This window comes from Podarcis gaigeae (genome assembly GCF_964106915.1).
Source record: "Podarcis gaigeae genome assembly, chromosome: 13".
Lineage (NCBI taxonomy): Eukaryota > Metazoa > Chordata > Lepidosauria > Squamata > Lacertidae > Podarcis > Podarcis gaigeae.
The window spans coordinates 39605701-39619621 of record NC_139689.1 but is presented as its reverse complement, the minus strand read 5'-3'; the positions used below and the strand labels follow the sequence as shown (position 1 = coordinate 39619621).

At 44.6% G+C, this 13921-nt stretch overlaps 2 protein-coding genes across 2 annotated transcripts in view; both read left to right on the top strand.

Annotated features, from left to right (window-relative positions):
• Window positions 1–13921, top strand: part of LOC310829901 (uncharacterized protein) — a 169979-nt gene that overhangs the window by 137635 nt on the left and 18423 nt on the right. Inside the window, exon 24 of the mRNA XM_083708914.1 lies at window positions 19–145. Within this exon, the coding sequence (XP_083565040.1) occupies window positions 19–145 (127 nt within the window). The remainder of the gene's footprint in view (window positions 1–18; window positions 146–13921) is intronic.
• Window positions 6480–13921, top strand: part of LOC310829973 (vomeronasal type-2 receptor 26-like) — a 37524-nt gene continuing 30082 nt past the window's right edge. The window contains exon 1 of the mRNA XM_083709259.1: window positions 6480–6812. The gene's annotated coding sequence lies outside the window, so the exon portion shown is untranslated. The remainder of the gene's footprint in view (window positions 6813–13921) is intronic.

The following is a 13921-nucleotide window of genomic DNA, read 5'->3' as shown; positions in this document are numbered from 1 at the left end:
GTTTCTTTAAATGGGCAGATTCCACCCCTTTCTGTGTGTAACCCAAGTTGTCCACCTGGTTCCAGCAAGGAAAAGAAGGAGGGGGAGCCATTCTGCTGCTATGATTGTGCTCCATGTCCTCAAGGCAAGATTTCAATCCAGAAGGGTAAGAAACACAAAAGATATACTTTTCAAACATCAGTAATGTTAGAAATTATGGAAAAGTTATGGAAATATGCATTTTTGTGCATTTTGTTTGATTGGAGATCTGTACCATTTTTTTGGGAAACTCTATTATGCTTTGTGTTGGTTCAAGAAGTACAATTTACAGAACTTTCACATCCAAATGTCAACAAATTCAAATTTCTCCTCCATCCCTATTGGCCCACAGCCCCCATAAAGGAATATGGACATTGTCCTCGCCACCCCCCCAAAAAAGATTTGTCACCCATGATATACTGCAGGCAATGCTGAGCTGAATGGACCAGTTATCTGAGTTGGTATGACACATTCCTGAGTTCCTGTTCTGAACCATTATAATGCAAGGCTGATTTGTATTTGTACTTACCAACTTTGTCCATCTAAACTGCACAAGATGGTTTATGGGGAGTTAGTAAGCCATCACAGGGCACCCCACACAACCAGTAGAAGAGGAAGGAGGGTGCGGATCACCCTGGGTGTAATCTCTTAGCAGGCTGACATGGCCACACCACCCACCCCAACACTCGCCGCGCTGGCAGTGCCCTCAGAGACTTGCCACACGGGCAGCTAGCAGCGCCCCCCCCCACTTGCCGCTTGGGCAGCAGGCCTCTAGGGACGCTTGCCATGCGGGCGGCTAGCCCAGCCCCTGTGGGCCAGATAGCCCCACCCCCATGCCGCTCTGGGTGTCAGAGCAAGTAGCTCCGCCTCTGCACATGACCCAACACAAAGTGCTGAGGTGGGGTTCTCATGCATCACTCTCAATCTGGTTACTCTGGAAATATCTGTGATATATCTAATTTAAGCTTATGAGTTCCATACCGAGCACCATTAGTAGTTGCTTTGCAACTATGAAATCTGAATGTATTATGTTCTCTCCAGATATGGATGACTGTGTTGCATGCCCTGAAGATCATTATCCCAACATGGAACAATCACAATGCATTCTAAAGACCATCAGCTTCCTGTCTTTCAAAGAGACTCTGGGGATGAGCTTAGCATTGATCGCTCTTTCTCTCTCTCTCCTCACACTGGTGGTCCTAGTCATCTTCATTAAACATCGGGACACACCCATTGTCAGAGCAAACAATCGGGACCTCACCTACACTCTCCTCACTTTCCTCCTGCTCTGCTTCCTCTGCCCATTGATCTTCCTCAGCCCTCCAGAAAGAGTGAGCTGCCTGCTCCGACAAATGGCTTTTGGCCTTGTTTTCACAGTGACCGTTTCTTGTGTTCTGGCCAAAACAATCACGGTGGTTCTGGCCTTTGTTGCCACCAAACCAGGATCCAGAATGAGGAAGTGGGTGGGGAAAAGACTTGGAAGTGCCATTGTGATTTCTTGTTCCCTTATCCAAGCGGGAATTTGCACTGTGTGGTTAGGAATCCTTCCCCCATTTCCTGATTCTGACATGCACTCTGCGATGAGGGAAATCATTTTAGGCTGCAACGAAGGGTCAGTTGCCCTGTTTTACTGTGTCCTGGGCTACATGGGCTTTTTGGCCATTGTTAGCTTTGTAGTGGCTTTTTTAGCCCGGAAACTGCCTGAGAGCTTCAATGAGGCCAAATTCATCACCTTCAGCATGTTCTTGTTTTGTAGTGTTTGGATCTCCTTTGTTCCAGTGTACCTGAGCACCAAGGGGAAATACATGGTGGCTGTGGAGATCTTCTCTATCTTGGCCTCCAGTGCTGGGCTACTGGGCTCCATCTTTGCTCCCAAATGCTACATCATTGTGTTGAGGCCTGATCTTAACAGCAAGGATCAGTTAATAAAGAGGAAATAATTTGGCCACCTCATGAGAAGAGAAGACTCCCTGGAAAAGACCCTGATGTTGGGAAAGATCGAGGGCACAAGGAGAAGGGGACGACAGAGGACAAGATGGTTGGACAGTGTTCTCAAAGCTACCAGCATGAGTTTGACCAAACTGCGGGAGGCAGTGGAAGACAGAAGTGCCTGGCATGCTCTGGTCCATGGGGTCACGAAGAGTCGGACATGACTAAACGACTAAACAACAACAACAATAAATTATACCATCATCTTTTTGGTTTTTTCCACCCAACTATGAGCAATATATGGGACACGGGTGGCACTGTGGGTAAATCCTCAGCGCCCAGGGCTTGCCGATCGCATGGTTGGCGGTTCGAATCCCCGTGGCGGGGTGAGCTCCCGTCTGCGGTCCCAGCTCCTGTCCACCTAGCAGTTTGAAAGCACCCCTAAAGTGCAAGTAGATTAATAGGTAACGCTTTCTAGCGGGAAGGTAAATGGCGTTTCCATGTGCTGCGCTCGTGCCGGCTCACCAGAGCAGCTTCGTCACGCTGGTCACGTGACCCGGAAGTGTCTCCGGACAGCGCTGGCCTCCGGCCTCTTAAGTGAGATGGGCGCACAACCCTAGAGTCGGACACGACTGGGACGTACGGGCAGGGGTACCTTTACCTTTACCTATGAGCAATATAATCTATCTTTATCCACATCATTAAATTATGTTGTGTTTTATGTGTTGCAATTGCTATGTTAAAATCCCCTATGATTTCTCTGAGACAGGAGCCCCTCATCTTGTTTTAACACTAAGGTTTATTTGGAAACCAAAAAACTTTTATGAGTACCATAAAATATTGAGACCTGAGTAGAACCTCAGAGGATAATTGATTAGAAACTGAACAAGAAAAATCAATACACATTTTTTAAGAAGGCATTTTTTTAAGAAGGCTAGTTCCTTTCTAGGCTTTTTTCCCTCAGTAAGGTTTCAGTAGAGTTGCTACTGTTATGATGAACCAGTCTCAGAGATTTCAGTACAGCGAGTCCCACTTACTTGGGGGTTATGTTCAAGTGCCCCCACACATAAATGAAGATTGGATAAGTGGGGAGCACCATCTAAATCCCTATGAATGTCTTCTCTGCTGCTCTCCCTCCATTCCAGATCAAGAATACTGCACCTAAAATACCCACATATGGAATTCTGGGGGCTGACTGGAGGATGTGCGGAAAAGTTGCTGCTTCTGTTGCTCTTCTATGCACATTACCTGTCAGGTGGAGGGGGGGCTGAGTAGCGTAAACAACCCCCTGCTGCACCTCCAGTCTCTGCCCTTACAAGCCATGAGAACTCTCCAGCGCTCTCCCTCCATAACTGGGTATTAATTAATTAATTTTAATATGCTGGACTGTTCCGGCGGGTTTATTTAAACTCACTGGTCCAGTCACGAACGACTCTGGGGTTGCGCGCCCATCTCGCTCTATAGGCCGAGGGAGCCTGCGTTTGTCTGCAGACAGCTTCCGGGTCATGTGGCCAGTCATGTGGTCATGACTAAGCCGCTTATGGTGGACCAGAGCAGCACACGGAAACGCCGTTTACCTTCCTGCCGGAGAGGTAACTATTGATCTACTTGCACTTTGATGCGCTTTTCAACTGCTAGGTGGGCAGGAGCAGGGACCGAACAACAGGAGCTCACCCCTCACCTTCTGATCAGCAAGGACAGATGCTTCTAAATGAATATTTTGGAGTAAAAGCATTTTGAACATGAGTGAAATTAAGCTCCATTTTATTAGAAAATAACACCACCACGCACAACTTTTTATTTACTACTTCTATATAGTGTCCCACTGACTAGTTGTGAGGTGCTTTTCTGTCAGGAACACAAATAGTTGTTTGTGGGAATCTCTCACCAAAATGTTCGTTCCCCAAACCTGGATCTTGGCATCCAGAGCATTCTCCTTTTTTGATTCCTATTTTTCCTTTCTACCAATGCAAACCACCTACAAAACTCTTTTTTTGCTTTTAAATTATGCTTTATTATACTTACTTAACATCTGTACAACATAAACTTAAATTCATTGTTGTCAGTAAACCGAATAATCAAAAATCGGATAAAATACGAACACTTTAAAAATAAATTTTCATCCAAAGAGCCTGACTTTCCATCCTTTCCATATTTCATTCATTTTAAACCTATTGCATAAGCTTGTCTACTTGTTTAGTAATAAAGTAAAAATATCCATGTCTTTTTCCTTTAGCAGGAATTTTTTACAGAGGTTGTTCAAAGGCTGCTACCGAGTTTAAATTACAGCAACTGTTCTCAAGGTAATTCTTGAAAACTAATGAACTGGTGTTCAGTTGGGAAATTTTGGGAGGCCAGATTAATTATTTGCACTGGTCAGCATTGATAAGAGACTAGCCCACTGTTCTTCTCTTCCTCATTGCTGTTAATTCTGCATGCTCTTTTGTCGTCCCATAAACAGACAGAAGCCACTTTGGATGAAAAATCAGAAGCAGGGTTTTTTGGTCATTTTCTGATGTTCCTGATGTAAAGAGAGCTTGTTATCATCACAGCTGTAATTATCACTCTCCGCATAGCTAAGTCTCCCTTGGATAATGTCTCAGTAGATTTCAAGAGAATACTAACCAATGTCAAAACATGGGTATTATAACATCTTCTTGCCATTTTAAGCAAGAGATAGAAGAGAAAGGATTTTCACTTTTCTCTTCTTCAAGTTGTAAAATAGGATTTTATTCTGTGAATTGATAGAGAAGTGATGTTCATGATAAGGCAGAATATTGTACTAAGGGTGGTTGTGAAGCAAGATTTATGTGCTGAATGGAAATAAGACGATTTGATGAGAAAGAATATTTGCTTCAGCATGCTGCTGTTTATTGTGCCCCTTCTCTTTCGTCTGCCACATCTGGTGTGCAAACATACCACAAGTTGCACCGTCCATGATCTGTCCAGAATTCCACATGAATACTACCAACCTGGTCATCTTATTGTTGGCGGACTTGCTTCTCACCTCCTTACTGCTTTTGACAAAGAAAACTTCAAAGAAAGGCTAACTACTCATCAGCTTCTTAATACCTTGTAAACACTTCAAATGTTGAATAATCAGATGATACTGAAATCTCCCCTAGCTCTAACGAGGCTTCCTCAGAAGCTAGTTCCATGGATTTAAGTGGGATTTATATCTAGGCAGATGGAGGGGGGCATTTCCAAAGCTGAAGAGTTGGCTTGGAAGAAGGGAGATGCAGATCTGAATGTGTCAGTGAGATGAGAGAGCCTGGTCTTGTTGATGTGTGCTCTCCTCCTCACATCCCACCAAATCTCTTCCAAGGAGAGTTTAACTAGGGGAGGACTCACAGACCAAACCTTCCTAGTTTAAAATGGAAAGCCCTTCTTAATCTTTCACCTCAGAAACTCTCCTGTGAGTGGTCTTAATGGTTCACCTCTATTAAAGGAGAAAGGGAGAGTGAAGTGAAGATCTCTCCCTCCCTCCCTCCCACCCACCCACCCTGCCAACGTATTTGTTGTTACCACAACAGCCATTAGAGATACACACAGGGCCAGCCCAAAACCCTTTGCTGCCTGAGGTGAATAAAGTTAAATGGTTCACCTATTTTAACGATTGTGTTTAATATTTCTAGACAGGGCCTGGATTAGAAACATTCAGACTGTATTCAGCTGAAGGTAGTTGTCAGGGGCTCAGGAGCAGAGGCACAGGAGAGGGAGGAAATGGAGAGCGAGGGGGAGGAATCCGAGGGGAGCGTAGGCGGTGACAGTGATCAGAGGGATTCCATGAGCCTCTCCAGCGAATCGGAAGATTCACAGAAGGGAGCGCCGATGGCCAGGGCAAGGGGGGTGCCAAGGGGGAAACCCCAGAAGGAAGGGGCCAGCGGGGACTCCCAGAGCAGCAGTTGGAAATCAGGACCAGCTTCCCCACCAGAGCGCAGTGCGGGGGAGGAGTCCCAGGCATCGGGACCAGTGTTTTCACCACCAGCTAGAGGAGATGAGTCAGGATTGACCACGCCTCCATCGGAGAGCGGGGAAACGGTCAAGAGGAAAGTTACCGACTGGGCGCGCGCGCCAAGTTCAAATGTACAGGCGAGCGGCACAGCAGGTAGCCCGGATAGGGAGCCAGGTCCTAAAGCCCGCCGGAAGGAGGGGCAAGACTCAGGGGGGTCAGCGTCAGAAGAGTCCAGAAAGGAGGAAACCCCAGGGGGCAGAAGGACCCAGAGGAGGAAAGAACAACGGAAGAGGTGGAGTAAGGCTAGAGTCTTAAACTGGTGTCTAGGAGGCGGAGACTCAGATGGAGCTTCGCCGGTCTAGGTTCTAAGACGTAGAGTTGCACGCTGCGGTTTGGAAATGGAAACTAATCTTCAATAAAGACTTTTATACGTTATTACTGACTAGCGTTGGTCCTCTGTGAGCTGGGACCTGGAGGCAACTCTGACAGTAGTGATCAGTGAAGAAATGTCAGTTAACAGTCACTTGGGAGAAGTTCTGAGGGAGGTGTAAGTTCCAATACAGCGGTACAGATTTTTCCTCCAGGTTTTCCTGGAGGAAAATGGCAGGACTTGGGGAAGTCTGAAGGAGCCCTACATGAAGCTAAAATGCTGCTCACTTCTTATTAGAAGAGCATTATAAAAGCACATTTCTTAAATGAGCTCAGCTGTCCAAGCAGCCAAGAATATAATCTGAGGAGTTTGACAGTCAGTGGCAGATTGTACCTAGCTGCTAAACTAATCTGTATGTGAACTGGACAGGAGCGAGGCTTAGGGAAGTTGGTATGAGAGAAAAGGCGTTAGAGGCTGGTGTCAGCAACAGCATCTCTTGGATGTTCAAAAAGTGTTGTCAAGTATATAATGAACCCCAAAGTAAATATCAATATTGGGGGAATTCAATTTAGTTCATATTTACTGTAAATGGGAAGCTACCAAAAAAATTACTCTTAAAAATATATCTAAACCAATATATTTCAAAATCATTTGAAATTCAAACTTCTGCAGTTTGAAGAATCATAAAGAGACCCCTTAGGGGGAAAAAATGCATAGCCTATCTCGCAATGATACAGCATAAAATTCTCATTGCAGAATTGTGCCAAAGAACTACCAGCATATTCTGGCCTTGGTATTTGCTGTCAAGGAGATCAATGAGAACCCCATGATCTTACCTAATATTACACTGGGATTCCACATCTACGACAATTATTTTGATGAAAGGATGACGTACCGGGCAGCTCTGAACCTTCCCTCCATACTTAGTCCCAACTACAAGTGCAACATCCAGAAAGACCTGATGGCAGTTATTGGGGGACTGGACTTGGATACCTCCGTCTACCTGGCAAACATCTTGGGCATCTACAAGATTCCCCAGGTAAGATACCCTTGGGGGTTTCCACACTCATTCATCACGATCTTTTCTATCTAGAAAGGATTTGCATATTAGAGAAATAGTTGTGAGAGACAAAGGAGGGTGATCCTGTCCTTCACAAAAAGTGTTCCCATTGTGCTTTGCACAATTAAATAGAATGCGTAGCATCAAGTTGCCAGGTGACATTAAGCTATCAGCATAATAAAAACATGTCTGCTCTAGGCCATTCTTAGGCACACTGACCATTTCTCTCTGATGGAGGTCTGAGAAGTGAATGCTACGTCCATCTAGCTTGGTGTCTCAGGTTCAGCTGATGATGCAGCCCCTCCATAGGGATATCCTATTGCATAATAATAATGTTACTGTTTATACCCCACCCATTTTACTGGGTTGCCCAGCCATTATGAGTGGCTTCCATCATATGTAAAAACATAATAAAATATTAAACATAAAAAAACTTCCTTATATGGGATTGTCTTCAGATGGCTCGGGGATTGGATAACTCCATACCCTCCAACATTTCTGATGAAAAGAAGGACATCCTAAGAAAAATGGGGCATTGGGGGATCAAATCAGAAACTGGGACTGCTTCTGTAAATCTGGGACTGTCCTTGGAAAATAGGGACACTAGGAGGGTCTGCCACTGTAATGCATGCCAGAGAGCTGCAGGAATGTGGTTTTTCTCAAGTGCTTTTTCCACAGGAGAATGCTGTAGCAGCACACCAAATGCCATGGAGAAGGGGAGAGTGAAGTGAAGATATCTCCCTCCCTCCCATCCACCCTACCAACATATTTATTTTTACCACCACAGGCATTAGAAATGCACAAGGGCCAGCCCAAGACCCTTTGCTGCCTGAGGTGAACCAGCAAATGATACCCCAGTGGAACTGCAGTTTGCTAATGCTGCTGAGTTAGAGCATGGATTAGGAATATCCGATTCAGGGACAAAATGTAGCCCTCAAAACACTCTCCAGTCCTGCTCTCCCAACCCCTTGAGTGAGTTTGGCAGCTTGTTTTTTTACTGACTGAAAAGTGTCTTTGGATGGAGAGAAGGTAATGTGATGATGGAAGAGTGCTCATCTCACCTCACTTCCTTATCCACACACACCTAAAAACATGTATCAGAATTCCATGCTGCCGACTGACACCCTCTCACTTTTGCTTCATGGCCTACTGGTTGGAGATGGAAGCTGATCTCTTGCAAAGCTGGAAGCCTGCGAATTCCTATGCCCCACAAATAACCCAGACATGCATTTTAATTAAAAGGACACATTCTACTCATGTAAAAACACGCTGATTCCGTGGGCCTGATTTAGAAGGTGATTGGGCCACATCCGGCCCCCGGTCCTTAGGTTGTCTACCCCAGTCCTAACCAGTCTGAAATTCCTTCCTGCAGTATCCTATTGGTCAGGAAACTGTAGTTACATACTTTTCTGATATGCCTTCTTGATGTCTTCTTCTTGATATGTGCTCCCAACTGTTACATACATCCCATGTCCATTTACATACATCCCATGTTCATGTAAATTGAGTGTTCAGACCCAGAAACCTCCCCCCTAAATAAATTCACACTTGACTCAAATTTTGGTTTTGGGCAAAATTTAGGTCTCAGCTTTATTGATTACAGAAAGTGAGTGGTTGCATAGGCTCTGGTTGGACTAGCTCCCTGCCATGCAGGTAGTGCTGACCCAGGGTTCCAGCATAGGTCAGCCAAGGGTGAACACCTGGATAGGCAAAAAGTCAGGAATGGACTATGTCTGCCACCCAGATGTCCCCCTGGACTCAGGCACGGACACAACCCCCTCACAGGGGTTGACCAAACCATTTGAGTCCCTGGATTCCTTTAACAGAATACCCTTCACATAGGGATGGCGAGAGAGTTCCCCCATCCCTATCACCTGAACCAGAACCTATCCACAACCTTACAAGTTGTGACAATTTGCTATGCAGCAGGCGAAACCCAAATGACAACAGCCAATCAGCCAAGTGGGGAAAATTCCTGCCGTGCCCCTGTCCCAATGACAGACGACACACGGCGGCATAGCAAGGTCAACAAGCCCTAAAGTAGGAAGAGGTGGGCGGGTGTTCCGAATGCATGCACCCAAAGAGGAAGCTCTGGGTCATGTGCATAGGCATATATAGGTCCCTCGATCTGCTTGGACTGTGCCCCATTGGCCAAATTGAACCCAGCACCGAGGGACCTACCAACTGGGTGCTGTGGCTGACCAATCTAACCCACCCACAACACAGGGGATCGGATTCCAGGTCTCACTGCAACACTTGCTCTCTTTAAGGGAGCACACAATTAAGCTGTATCACCGCCTGGGGCGTGCTTACTAATATTCATGAAGCTTTTAAGCATGCACGATGCTCTCTTAACTATTCTCTGCCATTCTGAGTCACCCAGACCCTATACATCTATCAACTCTCCAGGGTCAGTGTGGGCTTCTAATACATTCTTTCATAGATAACGCTGTTCCTAGCCATCTAATGGCAACTTTAACAAGGAAAGGAGCCTCTTTGGGAGGATTATCCAATTCAGCTAGCCTGTTTACTCCTCACAGCTGCTATGTCTCCTTTTAAGTGTCTCCAGCAATTAAACTCAGGTTGTAATACATTATTTTGCACAGATAAGAAGTTCTACAGAAGGTTCCCTTTGCGAATCTCTTGTGGGCAAAGAGTTTAAAAACAGAACCTCAGCGTCTCATGGCAGGCATGGTCGTTCCTGCTCTTATTTATTTATTTATTTATTATTCCACACACCCCTCCCTGCTTTCTGGAAACTGCTTTTTTGAGGCAACTTGCTCATCTTGCCTCCTGGGTGGGCAGGCTCTGTATGCACATGCCCAGTCCTTCTGCAATTATAGATGATGCTCCTTTATTTCCTTCTAGGTAACTTATGGCTCCTTTGCTCCAGAGGATGCTGATCAAAGCCAATCCACTTCCTTCTACAGGATGGTGCCCAATGAAGCCCATCAGTACACTGGGATTGTTGAGTTACTTCTGCACTTTGGTTGGACGTGGGTTGGGTTGCTTGCTGCAGAAAGTGGAGAGAGATTTATTCAGACGCTGAAACCTCTGCTCTCCCAGAAAGGTATTTGCTTGGCTTTCTCAGAGACAAACCTGAAAACAACATATTTGGCTGAGTACTATGTCATGTATTTCCACTGGATCCAAATTTATCAAGCTATTCTGGAAAGTAAAGCCAAGGTGGTGGTTGTCTATGGAGGAACAAAGTCCATGATTGTATTGCAGACAATGGTAGCACTAGGTGAAATGGAAAATGTGACCAAGACATCTGATGGCATGGTGTGGATTTTGACGGCACAACTGGATTTCACAGCACCGCCCTTGCAAATGAGCCTGGATATGCAAATCTTCCAGGGTTCCCTCTCCTTTGCAGTTCATTCAAATGTGGTACAAGGATTCAAAGCCTTTCTTCAGGCACAAAATCCTTTTGAGGCAAATGGAAATGGCTTTGTCAAGCAGTTCTGGGCACAAGTCTTCCTCTGTTTATTTCCATACTCCAGTACAAAGGAGCAGGCCAGTGAAACCTGCACTGGAGAGGAGAAGCTGGAGAATCTCCCTTTGTCTGTTTTTGAGATGACCATGTCTGGTCACAGCTACAGTCTCTATACTGCTGTCTATGCCATAGCAGATGCTCTACATGCCATGTTCCTGCCCGGAGCCAAATATAGGAGAATGGTGGAAGGAGAGATGCAGGAGTTTCGGCCTTGGCAGGTAATTCCTATTATGAGATATAATTTATTTAACATAGGCAGTGATATGCAAAAAAAATGCCCTGAAAAATTTTAATCTCCACATTCTACATTTGTGTGCAGAGAAGCTGTTCATTCCAGACCAGCTCAGTGAAGAATCAGACTGTTCTGCTTACAGCGTTAAGCAGGAGGACCCAATCCTGCACTCTCCAGTTGTTTTGTGGGCAACTTCCTTCGTGTGCATTGGAAAACATGCAGCAAACAGAAGCATGGAAATACAGGACGTAAAACCTTAAAATATGCCCTTTCCTGTGATTCCAGAAGATCCCACTTTCCGAGCACATAAATAGATCACATGCTTAGCAGGTCCTAATGTGGTTTACTTACAAAACTCTTCTAAGTTCAAAGGTTTTTTTGAACACAGCACTCATAAAAATGTTGCAGAAGTAGAAGACAAAATGGTAAAAGTTCCTAAACTTTTTATTGGTATAGAAAATGGTAGTTTCAGATTACATTCTTATATGAAAAACAGGCTTCTTAATTCCATGAAGCTATAGGGAGCAGTTCAGAACTCCCATGCACGAAATTCACATATAGAGTGAGCAGAACAAATGGCTTTGTTGCCCATTTCTTCCCAAGGTAAGGGGCTGGGACATAGGCCAAGTCTGTCAGAACACCTTTTTCAAACGACATTAAACCCTTTATGTATTTGTTAGACACAAGAATGAAGGTTATATGAGGCTAGTTAGGCAGTGTGTGTGTGTGTGTGTGTGTGTGTGTAGATATCCAAGCATGGTCAGTCATTCCTTGGGATTTTCCCCATAGGAAACAATGGAGATCATTGGCTCAATGTGTGAATGCTCGCCCTACAAACCAGTTCTCAGAAAACAGATTATATTTGCATGGCACTACCTCCCTGTGTTGACAGTCTGGAGGCATCCTGAATGTGAGAAAGGAGAGATATTTGCATTACTTCAAGGTTATTCTTTTTCTTTCAATGCAGCTCCACCCCTTTCTTAGGAGTGTCTCCTTTAACAACTCTGCTGGGGAAACAGTATCTTTTAGTAAGAACAGGGAAGTAGAAGCTGGCTTTGATATCACCACCCTGGTCAGTTTTCCAAATAACTCCTTCATGAAGGTCAAGGTTGGAAGGGTTGGTGTGGAGGCTACACCTGACCAGCCATTCACCCTTGATGAGAACAGAATGGTGTGGCACAGAAGCTTTCACCAGGTGAGGCATAATTCCCATATCCATGAGAGACAGGAAAAGAGAATGTTATTCTACTTACAGATCATCAGTCCAACACATACCTGCCTTTCCAGCCAGATTCTAATTTTTCTTTCTCTCTGTTTAAGAATACAGTGGTACCTCGGGTTAAGTACTTAATTCATTCTGGAGGTCCGTTCTGAACCTGAAACTGTTCTTAACCTGAAGCACCACTTTAGCCAATGGGGCCTCCTGCTGCTGCCGCGCCGCGAGAGCACGATTTCTGTTCTCATCCTGAAGCAAAGTTCTTAACCTGAAGCACTATTTCTGGGTTAGTGGAGTCTGTAACCTGAAACGTATGTAACCCGAGGTACCACTGTAATAGAATCTTAGAGTTGCAAATCATGTGGTCCATGATGCAGGAATCACAACATAAGATCTTGCTGGCTCAGATCAATGCCCAACCAGGGTAGGATCTCACCATTTGCCAATCTTGTCCAGCATCTGGATATGCCATGAGGCTTTTGACTTGGGGTTCTTTTCATCCAAGTGCTTTTCATGAGTCTCTTGGGAAGAAGAAGGGGTTTGCTGCTTGCAGTTGAAATGCTGGTGTTTGAGAAGGAAGTAAAATCCCACAATTTTTTGTTTTACTTGCCAAAGATCCAGAACAAACCTCCACTCTCCAGAACTTTCCCCAGGATGCCGCTTTTGCCTTTGAAATTCCGGACACATGGCAGCCCTAATTTTACTGAGACACCTAAGACCATTATTCATGTTCTTTAATAATAATAATAATAATAATAATAATAATAATAATAATAATAATAATATCAAGTGTGCTTATGCTAGTCACTTGTATCCTAAGGAAAAAGGAACTGTAGGCAAGGGTGGAGGAGTCTACAATTTTATGGAAACTGGCTAAATTTATACCTCTCAGACTAGTACACATATAGGAACATCATTGCTTATCCTTCAGGTTTCACATTTCTGTCGATCTTGTGGTATAGTCTCAGCTCAAAAAAAGGACCAAAATGGTTTGAAAAATACACCTGGTAGCATAAAATACACTTGAAAATGCATCTGTTAAGATAAAATGCATGGCTGGGAGTGTGAAGGGGACTTCTAAGAACATTTGGTTGAACCCCTTTCTGAAGACTCATATTTGGGGACTGAGATAAGAACAGAAAATTCCAAATCACAGGGAAGCTTCTCAGTGTGTTCAGCCGTCAGAGCTTTCTGCTTAGTATGCAAAGATCATTGGTGGAACAGCTATGGGAACAATATGGGCAGAGCTGGTGAGACCACACTCCACAAGGTCTCCACATTTGTAGATCATTTTCGGCACTACGCTTCTGTCATCTTCACAAAGCATGATTGCTGCAATTGGAAAATTGGAGGTGTAAAAGCTATTACTTTATATATGGGGAGAAAAGGGGGCAGGGCTGGCAAAGATGAAGCCCCAATCCCCTTCCCTATTTCAGCTGTCATGCATTCTTTCTGAATGCCAGAAAGGGGCTAAAACATGGTCACTTTCCACATTATTTATGTTTATTTTTAAAAAAACAACAACCATGAAGAGCCAAATGAGTAGCCTGGCACTGTGTTTCGAATAAGTAGTTTGGGGTCTTCCTATTGCCAGCTGGAAAAAAGAAACCAAAAGCGCTATACTTCTGTGTGCTAAACGGTT